The 17,730-nt window shown below is 45.6% G+C and overlaps 1 protein-coding gene across 1 annotated transcript; it reads right to left on the reverse strand.

Moving 5' to 3' along the window:
• Positions 1-822: 822 nt before the first annotated feature.
• On the reverse strand, positions 823-17,345 carry Gpn1 (GPN-loop GTPase 1). The gene is made up of 13 exons (XM_051154555.1): positions 17,219-17,345; positions 15,967-16,060; positions 14,151-14,190; positions 13,005-13,071; positions 12,253-12,290; positions 10,279-10,357; positions 9,999-10,093; positions 8,504-8,549; positions 8,018-8,164; positions 6,955-7,037; positions 5,565-5,604; positions 4,007-4,097; positions 823-1,004 (listed from the first exon to the last, which is right to left on the reverse strand). Exons 1-13 carry the CDS (start codon positions 17,327-17,329, stop codon positions 823-825), a joined length of 1,113 nt encoding a protein of 370 aa, XP_051010512.1. The 5' UTR covers positions 17,330-17,345.
• Positions 17,346-17,730: the final 385 nt, after the last annotated feature.

Here is a 17,730-nt window from a genome sequence, read left to right on the forward strand (position 1 = left end):
AACAGGTATCAGCTTGTGGAACGGTGAGAATATGTTCTTGCATAAATGTCCAGAGAAGCTAACCAAAGATGGGCACCCACCTCCCAGCTCCACCTTCAGCCTGACTTCATTTTAGTCCAGTCCTCAAAGAAGTCAGTTTCCTGGAGGAAACAGCTCGACTGCACCCTGACTCGCAGGAAGGACGTCCTCTGCGTGGAGACCCAGTAGAGCATGTCACACTCCTGGCAGCAGGGGGCATGGCCTACTTATTTCTCTTCCAGTGCTGTGCCATTGATTCCTGCATGAAGTTCTGGAATGCTGGCTCTTCTCGGCTTTGCTCTGTGGCTGCAGGAGAAAAGGTACTTCTTTTAAAACCCCACGGTAGACAAGTGAACCAGAGCTCCTGTCACCCACCTGTCAGAAACCACATTTAAAATTTATTTTTCACTTTTTCAAGATGGGGACTCACTGTGGATCCCAAGATGGCCTGGAACCCATGGCCCCCTGCCTCAGTCTAACACTGAGGTCACAGGCATGTGTCTCCACACCTGGCTGAAGCTACTTTTGGGGAGGTTTGTTTTGGGTATTTTTTTTTTCCCCACACACCTGGCTGTATTTTTGTTTTTCAAGACAGGGTTTCTCTGTGTAGCCTTGTCTGTCCTGGACTCCCTTTGTAGACCAGGCTGAGCTCAAATTCAGAGATCCACCTGCCTCTGCCGCCCCCACTGGGATTAAAGGTGTGCCCACCACACCTGGAATTTTTTTTTTAAGATTTATTTATTTTTATGTATACAATACTCTGCTTTACCATCTCCTCTTTCCCGTCACTGGCCACATATATGCTCAGGATCTCCTCCCAACGATGACAATCTCCTGAGCCAACAGTGCAGCTGCTGTTTCCACCAGCTGCCTCTCACCTCTGTGGTCAATGTCATCAGTGTCACTGTCAGCTTCCTCATCCTCCTCATCCAAGGTTCCTCGAGTCAGGATCAAGTCAGAAGGGTCCAGGGTAGGAGACACGCTGTCTAGGATTAAAACACTCATCAGTATAGATGTGTCTTCGAAGAGCTGATTCTGAAGAGGTAGGCTTATCAGTAAGCACAGAGAAATGTGGGTGAGTGAGTCCTCTAAATGTATTAACTCCACTTGACCTTGCTAACCACAATTCATGAGGCCCCTTACTTCCACAGAGGAAAACACAGGAAACACCTCTCTGAAACCCCAGCAGTCTGTTTCACTGGTTCACAGGCTAGAAGCTATGTTTTTTTTTTCTAACAAAAGATAAAGAAATACAAGGCAAATGGTGACCCAGGACAAGGAAGCATCTAGGTGGGATATAGGTTCAAGGGAAACCTGAAAAAATACAGGGTGAAATGGTACAGAATAGAGCAGCCAGGGCCACCTTCAAGGGAGAAAGAAGGTAACATGGGAAATCAAATATGCTGCTAGAGGTACAGGTCCCTCCTTGTGGACAGGGACTAAGCCCCAAGGAGGAGAAACAAGTCCAATCAAGCCATTCCTGCCACAGGACTCAGCACAAGTTAGCTCAATCAGGACCTACAACTACAGGAGGCTACGACCACTGACAACTGTTCAAGAGCCTTGAGGCTGGGAGCTCAGCTGGGGAGGGTGTAAGACAGGCTGAAGGCAGAATAGGGAGGAAACGAATCTCAGTGGCAGGCCCGGCATGATGACACGCCTTTAGTGCCAACAACTGGGAGGCAGAGGCAGGCAGATCTCTGAGTTTGAGGTCAGTCGGATCTACATAGTTCCAGGACAGCAAAAGCAATATAGTAAGACTCTGCTTTGGGGGTGAGGTCGGGGGTCTCAGGGGCTTGTGATCCTACACAAGATGACGTCAGGACGTGCCAACAGTGAATGCTTCCTTCTACACCCAGCTAAGAATTATCCAAATACACATGGCATCATCCGACACCATCCACAGAAACGCTCCTCCCGTCAACAGCTCATCTGGATGCAGCAGCAGATTCATCACTTGCCTTTTCAGGCACCGTGAGTGACTCTAAGGACCCTGGGGCACACATACACAAGGTAGTGAGGAGAGTGTTGAGAACGGCACATAAGCATCTGTATTACTGGCTACCCAGGCAGGTTCCCATTTTGCTGCTCTCTGCTGGACATAAGTGAAGAGAGGTCACAAATAGACAATAACCCAAGATAACAAATAAGGTAACCCAAGGAAAAAAATGCTGCTAAAAGAAAAAAATGAAAGTATATAAAATGGAACTTAAAATGTATTAAAAAATAAAGTCCATATATGTGGTTTCTGGGTCCTACTGAGCTGCAACTAATTCCCACACCAGATCCTTTTTTCTTTTGTGGAAGACAGGGTTTCTCTATGTAACCCTGGCTGTCCTGGAACTCACTCTATAGGCTTCGATATCCTTGACCTCAGATGTGCCTGCATCTGCCTTTCAAGTGCTAGGCTTAAAGGTGTGTGCCACCACAGCCTGGCTCCACCATGATTTTTATGGGAAGTCTATCATCTTACCTCGGCAAGGATAATTATGTATTTTTACACTCATTACTTTATTTTATTTGAGAACTTGGGGTCTCTGTTAGAGCCGCAAGTGCTGTTAACTACTGACCCATCTCTCCAGCCCCAGGAGTATATATATATTTTTTTAATATGAGCACATCCTAGACATTCTCAGAGGGTCACTGATAAAAATAACAGAAAGAAGGAAAGAAAGAGAGGAAAGGAAGAGAGGGAAGGACAAACAGACAGTAAGGTAGCAGAATAAAAACACTAAAATACAAAAACAACACAAACCCATACTAAGCAGTTTAAAACAAAACAACATGTAATAAAGAAGACAAAATCCGGGGCTGGAGAGATGGCTCAGAGGTTAAGAGCACTGGCTGCTCTTCCAAAGGTCTTGAGTTCAATTCCCAGCAACCACATGGTGGCTCACAATCATCTATAGTGAGATCTGGTGCCCTCTTCTGGCATGCAGGCACACATACAGGCAGAATACGGTATAAATAATAAATAAATCTTTTTAAAAAATAAAATCATTGAATAGTGTAATAAGAAATATGCAAAACATATACAGACAACACTCCAGAAAGATTCAAGATCTGTCAAACACAAAAATTCTTTGTGCTCTTGAGACAGAAGATGTTAGATCACAGAGATGACACCTTGTCCTGAACTAGGAGCACAGTGTAACCTCAGTACAAACACCAAAAGACTCCGCGGGAAGCTAGACAGTCTGGTGCGGAAGTGCGTGTGGAGAAGCAGGCACATGAGAACAGCCACGGGGAGGCGAGAGCACCAGGGAGGCCAGCCTGAGCAGACACTGAAGCATTTTATAACACTGCTGCTACGTAATAAAACATGTGCAGGCCACTAAGTAAGGAAATCAGAGGGACAAGCACGAAGTCCAGGGCAGCTGGACCGCCCAGTGGCTCAGGCCGCTCGATCCCCAGCCTGATGAGCTACGTCTGCTCTGAAGGAAACTGGCTACACCTAAGGCCATGGGTTAGACATCAGTGTGTCCATGCTCATCTCATTTTTAGTAACTGTACTGGAGTGTTATAAAATGGTATCATTATTTTTAGAAAGTATACACAGAAGGATTCAAAGTAAAAGAACATACATATGTATGAGTTTAAATAATTTAGTAATGTATATACTCTGCGATATGTAAAGTCACAATGAGGGGAAGGAGGCAGAAAGAAGGGAAAATCTATAAATGTCAGCATTCTGGGACTCTCAGAAGGTATAGCAGTTCTTTGTACTACTGACAGTTTTTCTGTGTGTCTAAACTGCAGTTTTAACACACTGTAAAGAAAGCCAGACAGAGTACCTTGCCAAAGTACAAAAACCTTCAAAAGAAACAGGAGCAGTGTAAAGCCATGCACATCCTCAGGTATTTCTCCTCTTAGACAGACATGTAGGCACGTCTCCATTTCCCCATCGTTTCTCTTGCTCTCACACACACCCTGCTGCCGAGTGGCTCCACCCTCCGTTCCCTCCTAACGGCAAGAGCACTTCCGGTACCTTGGCTGGTGCCTGCGTCCAGGGCTATGGAGCCCATATCCTTCCGAAGGCGCTCCAGTTGCTCCTTCTGTTGATCGCTGTGGGCACTCGCCTGCAGACGGGCGGAATGTCCTCACGTTAAACAAGAGATCCTGAGCTGTCAAGAGGACCCAGCAGGTGCATGTGTTTGCGGCCTGATGACATGCATCCCATCTGAGGACCCCATGCTGTAGGAGAACTGACTCCTGCAAGCTATCCTGACCTCCACACGTGCTCCCTGACACAAATAAACTTAAAGACTGTAATTTGTTTAGAGGTAGAGCCTCATGGTGTAGGGCACTCTCAAACTCACTGTGGAGCCTCGGATGACCCTGGACCTAACAGCAGTCTCCACATGCTTGGCTGGCAAACAAAGCCAAGGTTTTATGCATGCTAGGCAAACACCTAGTCAACCGAGCTAGGCCCCACTCTCACGATGCCAGCCTTTAAGAGATTAGGAATTGGAAAAAATTCTAGAGGCTGGTAAAGGATGACAGATATGGAGACAGAACCAGTGGTCATGTGGGCCCAAGTGACAGCAAGACTTTCAGTCGCATGCTGAATGAATGAATCATTGAGCACTTATACCTAAAACCATGAAAAAGACCCTCAACTGCAGTTCTCCCAGGTTCTATGACAAAGAGCCGCCGCTGACAACAGGGAGTCTCAATTTAGCATTCTGGGTGAGAGTCTGAGACCTCTCTATTCCTCAAAGTCCTACAACAAGCCTTTAAACTGACCTCAGGAGTGGGTGAGGTGGGGCATAAAAAGGTCTTGGTGTAAGTATGTCAGCAAAATTCTGGTATTTAAAAATTCAGATACAAAGCCAGTTTGGTGGCTCATGCCTGTAATCCCAGCTCACAGAAGGATGAGGCAAAAGGATAAATATTCAATGCACACACATTTACCAACTTAAATGACCAAGCATTTGTGGTGGGATATGGTGTCACAGCTACGGTCCCACCTACTCAGGTAAGAAATCACTAGAGCCCCAGAGTTTTAGACCAACCTGGAGTACAGTGAGATCCCAACTCAAAACCAAACAGGACGGACCAAACAGAGCTAGGCTCAGTATGTGGAGCAACACCAAAAACAAAGACACAAAAAGATACAAGAATTTAAAAGAAACACTGAAATTCTTTTAGTCCAGTGTGTCTCAGTAAAGCTAGAAAACCCATGATGGTAAATTTTAAAATTACACTGAAAGCCTAAAAAAAAAGCACTCACACCAGGAAGACTAAGATGGATGTTTGTGGGGAATTAGAGTTACGGTTTGTTGTTTTTGGTTTTTGGGTGCAGTGTGTCATGTAGCCCATGCTGGCCTCAAACTCATCACATAGCTGAGGCTGGCCCTGAACTTTCCTTTCCATCTCTCCTACCCAAGTGCTGTACAGCACAGACCAGCATGCAACTGGTCCCCAACTCCTCCAACCAAGACTCCACTCTCAGTCTCTGGTGACAGGCGGGACTGCAGGCCTGTGCCATATGTGAGTTCAGGCCGACTTCCCGACAGCTCTAGCACACACAATATCCTTCTTACCAGTGATTTCTTCAGACGCTCATATTCAGGCCGATATTCCCTGGAAAAAGAAAGGCCTTCTAAATTCTTCTCCCTAATGACCCATAACTCCCACCCTGACCCTGAACCTATTATTTCTGTTTTCTTAAAATTGACAACAAAGCTGGACGTAGTGGCATAGTCCTGTAATCCCAGCACTCAGGAGGCAAAAGCAGGATCTCTGTGAGTTTGAGGTCAGCCGGGTCTGCAAAGCAAATCCAGGGCAGCCAGGACTACACAGAGAAACCCTGTCTTGAAAAACAAAAATCCCACCAACAACAGAAGACCTGACCTCACTAAGTCCCCTGTACACTGTCCCCATCACTGAGTCTACCCCCGGGGAACTTAGCAACGCCTGATGGCTATGTTCACACTAACAAAAAAAAACACTGGGCTGGAGAGGTGGCTCAGAGGTTAAGAGCACTGTCTGTTTTTCCAAAGATCCTGAGTTCAATTCCCAGCAACCACATGGTGGCTCACAACCATCCATAATGAGATCTGATACCCTCTTCTGGCATGTAGGCACATAGGCAGCAGAATATTGTATAAATAAATCAAAAAAAAAAAAAAAAAAAAAAAAAAAAAAAAAGACAGACAGACAGAAAGAAAGAAACATCAAGGTAAGGGTTGTGAGGAAAACAAGCGAGAAGACGGGCTGCTGCTCAGGACGCCCAATGTATAAAGAAGTGATGGGCCTGAGTGACAACAGACCAGACTCAATCTTGAGCCTTGGAAACATACACAAAACCATTGCTGGTTAATCAGTGGGAAAATAATGTTGCCTGGCAACCACATGTGGTCCTTAGGAGCAAACCATGAAGCCAAACTGCAAGCTAACAAGCAGCCTTGAGGTCATGGTCCCAGCCACAGATGCTGTCTGTCCTTTCCTTTAAGGGATGGGATCCTACTGTCAGCAACAGCAGCAGTTGGAGCAGGCATCTGTGACCTGTCTCTGTGTCGGCAACTATTAGGATTTGCATATGCTTCTAGTAACAGCGACATAGGTGCCAGCTCCACCCCAGCCTGTTTCTGCAGGTGATGTCTTTCAGGGATACAATATGACCTTTAGTTTCTGAACTACCTACAGGTCTTTCGTCCTACAGTGACAGAAGTAAGAAGCTGCTCACAAAGCTTTTAATATCTATCTAGTGGCTCTTTACAAAAAAGGCTTGACGGCTCCTGCACCACAACCTCTCAGTCCAGGGAACACTCAGCATTTCCGTATCTCTAAAGGGAAGGGAAATGTGTTGCTCCTGAGTGATCAGCTCTAGTACATACATGCAAGGCAAAAACAGACTTTACACAGAATATGTATGCCAGATGAGAATGGTGGGTGATGAAGGACGAATCGACAGCCTTCCTTTGCGCTCACCTTTCGTACTCTTCAGCAGCACTGGTGACCTGAACACAGAGGTCATCGAAGCCGGTGCCCACCACAGCAGAGACGCCCACCACCTGCCAACAAGCATCATAAACACCACTGAGAGGACGGCTGTGTATTTTTAAGTGAGCATTTTGCTTCTAAAATTTTGTCATTAAAGAGTTATTAAAAAAAAAAAAAAAAAGCTGGTTGCAGTGGCACACACCTGTAATCCCAGCACCCAGGGAGGCAGAGGCAGTCTGATCTCTGTGAGTTTGACGCCAGCCAAGGCTACACAGAAAAACCCTGTCTCAAAAAACAAAAAAGAAAAAAGAAAGAAAAGAATCAACAATGTAAGAAAACTATAAGCTGGGTGGTGGTGGTGGTGCACGCCTTAGACCCCAGCACTCAGGGAAGCAGAAGACAGGTGGATCTCTGCATTCAAGGCCAGCCTGGTCTAAAGAGGGAGTTCCAGGACAGTCAGGGCTACACAGAGAAACACTGTCTCGAAAAAAAAAAAAACAAAAAACAAAAAAACACTATAATTATGTAGGATGAAACATGCAGCAGGATCTACAGTCTGTTCCCCATCAAACCAAAGCAAACCGCATCACTTTCTGTTCTCCCAGTACTGTTGGGCCACCCACATCTGCCCTTGCTCATATAAACCTTACTCCGCCTTCAGTGTAAATCCTAAGGCGACATCCTGCAAAATCATTCACTTTCATCTCTTCCCTCCCCATCATGTGCCAAGCATCCCTCTGCCACTAGCCACACTATGCTTCATTTCTCCATGTACCCTCCTCAACTGGACGTACACATGGATCAGGGCGCCTGTTGATCCTGTGAACTGCCACACTTTCGTGTCAAACCTGGGCCTTGTGACTCTGCACACTAGACAAGTGCTCTGCCGCTGAGCTGTGTCCCGGCCCACAAGCCACGTTCTACTAAGCAATGCTGTGGCCGTCCCTCAACAGACGTAAAGCATTCCTTTCGATGCTGGTTCAAAGCTGGATAACTGGTGCTAAGACATTTTCTGCAGCTCCCATCAGTACAGTGAGGAGACTGAGTTTACCCTGAGTGAGCTGTAGAACTCATCTAACACCAGGCTCATGGACCGTGTTAGGTTACTGACGTAGGTCGTCTCTTGGTTCAAGGCATCCTGGAAAGCCTCAAAATCTTGCATCCACTCCACCGCAAAGCTGTGGTCAATGATGTCAGTCTGGCCAAAGAGAAGACAGTCAGTCACCAGCAACCAACATTTCCCATAGACTGCTTGCTCCTCCACCGACACACAATCCCTGGAGCTGAGAGATGGCGGATGCGCGACTGCTGATGGGTTACTCAGTCTGCCCTACGGTCACTCTGGGTGAGATGCGGCACTAAGCACCCACTCTGTCTGCGGGCATCCCCTCCCCTGCTGTGCCTATGACTTTCTGTAGTAAAACCTGAACAGACTGACAGCACCTGACGTCACTCTTCACGCCTACTATCCAAACCTAACATCAGGCAGGGCTCTGTGTTAAAGACCTGTTGGAACACCACAGGAAGCACCACTCACTTTGTTCATGACCACGATGAAAGGCAGCTTGGTTTTGTACAAGATGCTGAAAGAAATCAAACATGGAGCCAGCATTAGTAAAAGCATTTTCAGCCAGGCATAATGTCACAGCACTCAGAAGACAGAGCCAGGATGTTCATGAGGTCAAGACCAGTCTGAGTGCTTGTTTCCAAAAAATAACTAAAAAGCAGTTAAGCTCCTGGGACTAAGTGAAGAGAAGAGGAAAACCTTCAGACTGAATTCAGTCTCCCTCAAAAGGAAATGACCACCACCATCAAGCCAGCAACCAACCCTCCACCCCATACCATGCCTTGAAACTGATCCTTTTTAATATTTTATCAAACAATCCTCTCTCTTTGTCTGAGTGGAGGGAATGGGCATTTGCTGAGGACTCCACAGAGGAGGGCTGTTCTGGCAGGCACCTGTACATGTATACATTATGTCCTTTAACCCACACAAATGCCATGTAAATGTATACAATTTTTGCTTTATTTTTAAGAGATTTAAACCATGTTGTAGCCTATACTAGCCTAGTACTTAATAGTATGTAGTCCAGGCTGGTCTTTGAATTTATAGCAATTCTCCTGCCTTAGTCTCCAAAAATACTGTCCTGCACGTTGAAAATTTCCCATTTACTGAGGTAGATGGACAAGAGAAAATCACATACACTTAAAGTCTGTACAACTGTAGTCCTGATGCTGACCTAGGCCTTGGACATGCGGGGCACCCCCTCGCTGCTGAGCTAGAGCCCCAGTCCTGACATCTGGAGCTATGCGGACACTGGAAAACGGCTACTGCACTCAGGATAATAAAGGAGCTGTCCTGGAACACAATTTGTAGACCATACTGGCCTTGAATTCATATCTGCCTGCCTCTGCCTCCTGAGTGCTAGGATTAAAGGCCTAAGCCACCACACCTGGCTCCTTTTTTTAAAAAAAGACACTTATTTATTTGTATGTATGTGAGCCTGTATATGTGTGCATACCATGTGTGTTGAGGAGCCTGTGGAGGCTCTAGGAAGGTGTCAGATCTCTTTGAGCTGGAGTTACTGTGAGGCACCATATAGGTGCTGAGAACTAAAAACAGCACTAAGCGCTCTTGGCCACTGAGCCATCCCTCTAGCTTAACTCCTCTTTTGGTTTTGAGTCCTGGTTGTAGGCCTGGATTTGTGGTCATTTGTATTTACTACTCAGTTGACTGGTGTGAGTTAGGAGAAGGCCTGTGAAGAGAGACACGTGTACTGCTGGCATTTTCCCTCAGCATCTTCCTTATTACTATAATTTTCATTATTCCCAGCTGGGTGAGATCCAAGTCTCAATAGAATAGAGTTCTCTGGTATAAATGGTGCTTAGGGCTACAAAGAGAAACCTTGTCTCAAAATATATAAATAAATAGAGACCACCTGTCCCGAAAAACACAAACAAACAAATAAACAAACAGGAGAACGAGAGAGAGGGCTCCTGCCACAACATCATGCCTGCCAATCATGACTTACCTACACGCATACAGCATATTGGACATGAAGGTCACTGGGTTAGTACTCCGGGATGTGTCCATGACATAGATGACCACTGTTGGAAATGAGGATGCCTAGAACCACACAGGAAGTGAGGTCTTAATCAGAGTACTCATTGCTTGCTCCCATACGGTTTTCCTCCCTTTCTTGGCAAGAGAGACCCAGAGCTGACAGGGTGTGCAGAGCCTCTCCCTCTTGTATTCAGCCCCAGGCAGTAAAGAGGGGCTGATAGGCCCTGTGAACAAGGCCCAGAACTCACCAAGGCCTCCGTGATGATTGTCCCTGAAGCTGACCAGGTGAACACTTCAATCTGTCCGGGTGTGTCAATCAAGACATATCTGGGTCGAGGATATCATTAAAGGGATGTTACACCTCAGCAATTCTGAAGCTATTCTGTCATAAAGGTTGCTAAATGTCTACTGATCCGAGATTGCAATAACCTTCGCACACTGCCAAGCCGTGCCCCGTGCCCTGAAGCTGCATGCTCCAGGTTGCATATGCTAACAAGAAGGACAGCACAGTGCAAGCTGCAGGAAGTACCCAGAGAGGAAAGGCATAATTACAGAAACACCGCACTACAAAGGAGACTGCGGCAAACCAGACGGCAACTCTCTTGGGGTAGAGGAGGAGGAATGGAGGGAAGGAGAGGAAGAAATGGAGGAATGGAGGAATGGGGGAATATTGCCTATGGAATACTTCTGAAATGACAACATTCTAAAATTGTGACCCTGTGCACAAGTCTGTGGATGTACCAGAAGCCACTGATTGGTACCAATGGAAAGCATGTAAGTTGTATCTTAATAAATATACATTTAAAAACAGGCAAGCTTGGGGACAGGAGTGAAAATCAGTATAGAACACAGGCTGGGGACAGGCTTAGGATGTTCAACATCCTAGGTCCAATCCCCATAAAAATAAACTAATAAGAAAGTCAGCCAATAAGCAGCTGGGCGTGGTGGCGCACACCTTTAATCCCAGCACTCAGGAGGCAGAGGCAGGTGGATCACTGGGAAACAAAAAAGTAGTAAGAAAATTAGCAAATAAATATAAGATAGGCACTAGGGAGGCAGAAAAAGGAATCTGAGGAGTGACTGCTAATAAGAAGAGAGAAGTATGAAATTAAATAATCACAATCCACGTACCAGTATGTAAATATAAGACATTTAAAAAGGAAACTTCAAAGAGTATGATCTCAAAAAACCTGTTTGGTTTGGTTTGGTTTTCAGAGACAGGGTTTCTCTGTGTATCCCTGGCTGTCCTGGACTCACTCTGTAGACTAGACTGGCCTCGAACTCACAGAGATCCACCTGTCTCTGCTTCCCAAGTGTTAGAATTACAGGTGTGTGCCACCATGGCTGGCTCATTTTGTTATTTTTCTAATGAAAACAAAATTTCCTCAATTATAGTTCTAATTATAACTACTCAACTATAATAATACTTTATGTATAGGAATAGGTGAAATGCTAATCACTAAATAATAATAATTCTTACTAGGACTGAGAGTGACAGTTTCATGTTTCAAATATCATGTGTTCTTTTAAAATACGTTTTTATTACATTTCTTTAGTGTGCTTGTCTAAGTACAGAGGCACGGCAAGCATGTGGAGGCCAGAGGTCAACTCGTAGGAGTCCTCTGCTTCTACCAGATGGGTCCCTGGAATCAGACTCAGGGGGCTTGGTGGCATGTGCCTTTGCCTGCTGAGCCATCACACTGGCCCATGGTTTGATTCTTTATAATGAGCATATCTTTTCTTTTTTCTGATAAAAGAGCAAATTACTTTTCTCCCTTAGAAAAAATAAACATATCAAGAATTTAGTAATAGCTAATGGTGAGAAATTATAATAGGATTAATTTTATTTATATATGTCTATATGTCTATCTATACATATATATATACATATATGTGTATACACACACACACACACACACACACACACACACACCTTCCCCATTATGGCAGACTGTGCTCCCTCAAACAGGAAGCAAAAGTCTTTTGAGAAGGGAAGACAGGAGTGTTTCTCCAAAAGTCATGTAAAAAGGAATGGGGACATGGGACAGGTCACAGCAATTGGGAGTAATCCTCTGTATCATCTCAACGATTTTCTCGTCCACCTTTCTTTCTTCTCCTTTCTAATGACTTTGTCTCACTTAGTTTGCAAAGGTCTCCAAATCTTCTCAGAAGTCTAGAATGTGCCAACGGCAGGCAGTCAGTAGTCAACTAAAACCACCTACCTGAATGTGTTCTGGGCCTTCTCAATAAATTTCATCACCTAGGAAAAAAAGACATCACTTAACAGGATCTAATTCCAACACGGCACCTCCCCTCCAGGGTGGCGTGAATTGTAAGGCACAATCTGAGGACACCAAGCCATGGACTCCTTGCTGCGAGGAAACAGAGCCTGGCCTGTTGCTGTCGGGGTCCCTTGCACCCTAGCCATGTTTGTTTGTTTTAAACAGGCTGTGTTATCCCGGCATGCAGTGCACTTCCGGCCCCAAGTGATTCTCTGCTTCAGCCACCTAAGCAGAGAATTCTGGAAAAAAACGTCCCACCTGCCTTAGTCAAAAGTTAATGTCTCCAGCGGCAGAATCAGATTATAATGACTATAGCCCACTCTCGTGGAAATAAGTGACCAAGAAAACCTAAAGGATGACAGACAAGCACCTGTTACAAGAAAAAAACACATCACTATTTCACCACTCCTTGCTATAACTGCCCTGTGCCCTCAATCCCAGCCTCAGCATAACATTATCAGCCGATTAATAGGCCAGAAAAAGAACCTAGGCCTTTCAATTTTTGTTTTGTTTTCTCACAAGATTAAAGATAAAGTACCCCACCTCACTCATAAGCCATTTCCCTGTCTACCAAAATACCTGCTTACTTTTGGTATTTCTTCATTCTTGCTGTTCTTCTTTACCAACATGGTCAAGGCAGGGCATGTCAGGATTCTACAGTGTCATGTCTATACATGGAAAAGATGTCATACCTGATCAAATCTGGTCGCAAAAAGATTGAGCGAGGTCACTATGCCCCCATTTGGCCCAAGTCCATATCTGAACATTCAGTTAAGGATTTAAATTGCACATATGAGTTTATACAGTTAATCTATCATCCATCTACCAACATTAGGTATCAGTGTTTGATTAATGGGTGCTGACAACCACACAACCTTACTGTTAGAAGAATCATTTACTAGCAAGGTCCTCCTGGTCAGCTCTCATTTTAGGATTGGACACACAAGATAAAGACAATAGCATAACCGAATTTTCTTTTTTAAAGGTTTTTCAAGACAGGGTTTCTCTGTGTATCCCTGACTGTCCTGGAACTTGCTCTGTAGACCAGGCTGACCTCGAACTCAGAGATCCACCTGCCTCTGCCTCCCTGAGTGCTGGGATTAAAGGCGTGGGCCACCACGGCTGAGCGTGACCAAATTTTAATGAATACACATGTCAAACAGTGGCAGGCTGCTGGTGTCAGAGATTAAAATCATCTATGTAGCTGGGCGTGGTAGCTCAACACCTGTAATCCCAGCACTCAGGAAGCAGAGGTGGCAGGTCTCTGTGAGTCTGAGGCTAGCCAAGGCTGCATGCAACACTCTTTACTCGTAGTCTCGCTGACCACACAAACGTCTTAAAGTTACTGACAGAGTCACATGTCATGCTGAAATCAATCCATAAGAATTAACACAGCTCAATGTATTTTCCTGGCCACTCATGTGATTTTTTGTTTGTTTGTTTTTGTTTTTTTTCGAGACAGGGTTTCTCTATGTAGCCTTGGCTATCTTGGAATCACTTTGTAGACCAGGCTGCCCTTGAACTCACAGAGATCCACCTGCCTCTGCCTCCTCGAGTGCTAGGATTAAAGGCGTGCGACACTGATCTTTAGCTACAACACAGTCTGAGTGATGCTAAGACAACTGAGTCACATGTTAAGATAGGATTGCTGGAAATCTCTAATCCTTCCTACATTCATCTTATTCACTTTACATCTTATAAATGCAATTACTTAAAAGGAAGTAAATTTTCTACTTGTATATTTCACAACTTGACAGGCAAAAGCACTCCGTGAAAGCAGTAACAGTGGCCACCATCTGTGAGGCCCCAGTCAGCCCCACAGCGGATGAGGAGGATACTGCTTCATGACTTCCTTATACTTCACCGTGTCACGAATATCTGAGGGAAAAGAAACGATGGTTTTGTGTTGTTGTTGTTGTTGTTTTTAAGGCATGGTCTCAGTTGTCAGGACTGGCTTTGAACTTTCCACATAGTCAGAGCTGTTCTTCTACAAGCCTCCTGAGTGCTGAGGTGGCAGAAGTGCCTCCAGACCTGACCTGGGCTTCTTGCCAGCATTTCCTGATACCTTACCTTCCTCCACACTTCCTTCCTGACTAAAGATAACGGCCAAGCATCCTATGAAGAATGTTGGGCTCCTGGGTGTGGTGGTGCATACACCTTAAAATCCCAGCACTCAGGAGGCAGAGGCAGGTGGATCTCTGTGAGTTCAACACCAGGCTGATGTAGTGAGTGACTCCAGGACAGTCAGGGCTGCAGAGCACTAAGCAAACAAACAAAAGGTTAGGCCAAGAACTCTTGCTATGGTAGGTATTGTCTAAAACAAGATCATATGTTTTAGACAGCTTCAAAGATAGCAGGCACATGCGTAGGAAAGCAAACACACACACAAACCAAAACCCTCAAACCAAGAAGAGCTCTACTACCTGCTGCACGGTAACAAAGGCAATGCAGACATATGGACATTAACTCTGTCTACTAAGACCTACCAAAACCTATCCACCAGGGGCTACAGAGATTCTCAGTGATCTCACAACTCTGTAAAGCCAGTTCCAGGGGTTCTGGTACTCTCTTCTGGCCTTTGCAGGAACCAGAAACACACATGATACACAGACACACATGCAGGCAAAACACCCATGCACATAAAATAAGAACAAACCTACCCACAAGTTTATAAATGAACAATATTATATTTTTATCCTCTACTTTAAATAGAAGACATGTTGCCCGATCTTTCCAAAATGATCTATGATTTTTTGTTTGTTTGGTTGGTTGTTGGTTTGGTTATGAGACAGGGTTTCTCTGTGTAGCCATGGCTGTCTTGGAACTCTCTCTCTCTATAGACCATGCCGGCCCCTAACTCAAAGATCTGCCTGTGTCTGCCTCCCGAGCACTGAGATTAAAGGTGTGAGCCACCACAGCCTGACCTAATCTATGATGATTAAAACAAGATCTCCCACTATCCTTAACTTGTATATTTGGGAGACAAGAAGCTTACTACGATTAACAAGCGGCAGTCATGGCCTGGGAATCAGAAAGCCTGAGCCCAGCTAGAGCCCTGTCAGTGGATCACATGCGCTTTCATAATACTCTACCCCTCACCCCCATCTTTTCTTTTCCAAACAGGGTTTGGCTATGTAGGTCGGGCTGACTCTGAACTCTCAACACTCTGCCTCAGACTCCCTTGGATTACACCAATACATCATCTCTCTCACAGTCTCATTCAGAAAACTCTCCTGAGAACAATGCACATGTTACACACACACACACAGAGCACACACCACAAACACACAGCACACAAACATACACAGCACACACACACACACACACACACACAACTTCGGGAATGGAAGGATCAGAGTGAATTATGGCAGAGCTCATAACCTCTAACAGAAGAAACTCTATGATTCGTGTGTCAGGTTCGAGCCTGACCTGACGTCACTCCTCATTCTCAAATCAATTATTAAGTTTCCCCTACTAAGGACAAAAGAGATATAGAAATGAGCAGGAACGATAGGAATGTAGAAACCATTAGAATAAAGAGAGAGAGAAATCTGAATAAGCAAGAAGCCTGTTCTGGAACTCAGGCAAATCCAAAGAAAATAAAAGAGGGTAGTTAACTAGTTCCAAAGGAAAAAGGAAACTGAAGTCACTCACCAATATTGGCGGGAAAAGGGACTTCGTGCACAGCTGGGTCCAGGTTGATTACATACGGTGGCGAGCCTTTGTTGTGCAGGTGTCCCGTGAGCCTCTGCAACAGCAGGAAGACAGGGTTAGAGGGTAATGGCCCCAGAGAACTCCCAGTCCGTTACTGACCACATCTATAAAATCTCTAACAATTTCCTTCTTCTCTCCACCTATTATACTTGTTCAACACTGAACTCTCCATTTAAAAGCCATCTTTGGGAGGCAGAGGCAGGTGGATCACTGTGAGTTCGATGCCAGCCTGGTCTACAAAGCAAGTCCAGGACAGCCAGGACTACAGAGAAACCCTGTCTCAAAAAACAAACAAACAAAAAGCCTGGAAGTTTCCAAAGGTGCCAATGAAGGGAATTGGCACCTTTGAAGAATTGGTAGTAAAGGATTCTTCAATATGATTTGTTTTTAGATTAAAATAAGCTGTGCATAGTTATTCACCTGGGGTGGCTTATGGTGTACTTGATCATCTTCTGAGTTTTTATATTTCTTAAATTAAAACAGACTCAGGACTGGTATTGTGGTAAGCCTGTTATCCCAACACTTAGGGAGGCAGGGCAGGCGGATCTCTGTGAGTTCAAAGCCAACCCGGTCAACAAACTGAGTCCAGGACAGCAAAGGCTACACAGAGAAACCCTGTCTGGAAAAAACAAAACAAACAACAACAAAAACAACCCATCTTAGGTCTATTTCCCGACTAGCATCTATTACCCCCTACCCTCCATCAAAGTCTTGACTTTGAATGACCCTCTTAAGGGGTTTTTTTCCCCCCTCTATCTCCTCCACTAAAACATTAACTCCGTGAAAGCAAGAACCCTGTCAATTTCACTTCTTCTGTATTCTCAGAGCTTAGAACGAGGTAGGTTAGAAAGAAATACTCTTCCACAACTCTTCAGGCTAAGCCAGTGTGTTGGCATTATAGCCCCCTACTCTTTAAGCCTGGGCCATCGGAAAGCTGCCAATCCACAGCAGGACCATTTAAGTTGTGCCAAGCATGCACAAAGGTTACCTCGCAGGCTGCCTGAAGTGACCCAGGCTAGGATTCGAGACTTCGGGAAGGAACTGGAGTCAGAGACCAGCCCACCCCCACCCCCAACACCCAGAGAAAACCACGAGCCCAGACCCTCCAGTTGGCTAGACAACTTCCTCCCTTCCTCCTTAGCCACAGACAACCTATCGAGCGCCACTACGGCTTCCACACAGTGCACTTCACCTGTACAAAGGTAGTTTTCCCGGATCCTGCCATTCCCAATACCAGCAGACACACGGGGAGCTGAGGAGCCCCGGAAGCCTCGGGCTCAGCAGAAGCCGCGGGCGCCGCCATCTTTCCTCAGCCACGCCCACCCCTCACGGAGAGGTCAGCGGGCGAGTGACTCGCTGCATTCCGGGCCGCGATTGGCAGGAGCATCCGCCCTCTTGCGTTTAGGGCTGCGATTGGTCGGACCAACCGGCCTCGCTGAGTTTAGGGCTGCGATTGGCCAGAATATCCAAACCGCTCAAAGCAGCTGCTGTGGGCACCAGATAGGCTCTGGGACTAGCTAGATTCTGTGGCTGCCAAGCAGGGGTTTTGGATAAGTGATGGGAGCTTAGGGAACCAGCAAGAACCCAGGAAGGGTAATGTCGTGTGCCCAGGAGCGCAACGAGGTAGGATTCCAAGCCAGGGGTCCAAGTTGCGCAACCCTGTCAAGATTGTCAGGTTAACGGACTAAGATGTCAATCCACCTT

Source organism: Acomys russatus, chromosome 1 (assembly GCF_903995435.1).
Source record: "Acomys russatus chromosome 1, mAcoRus1.1, whole genome shotgun sequence".
NCBI lineage: Eukaryota > Metazoa > Chordata > Mammalia > Rodentia > Muridae > Acomys > Acomys russatus.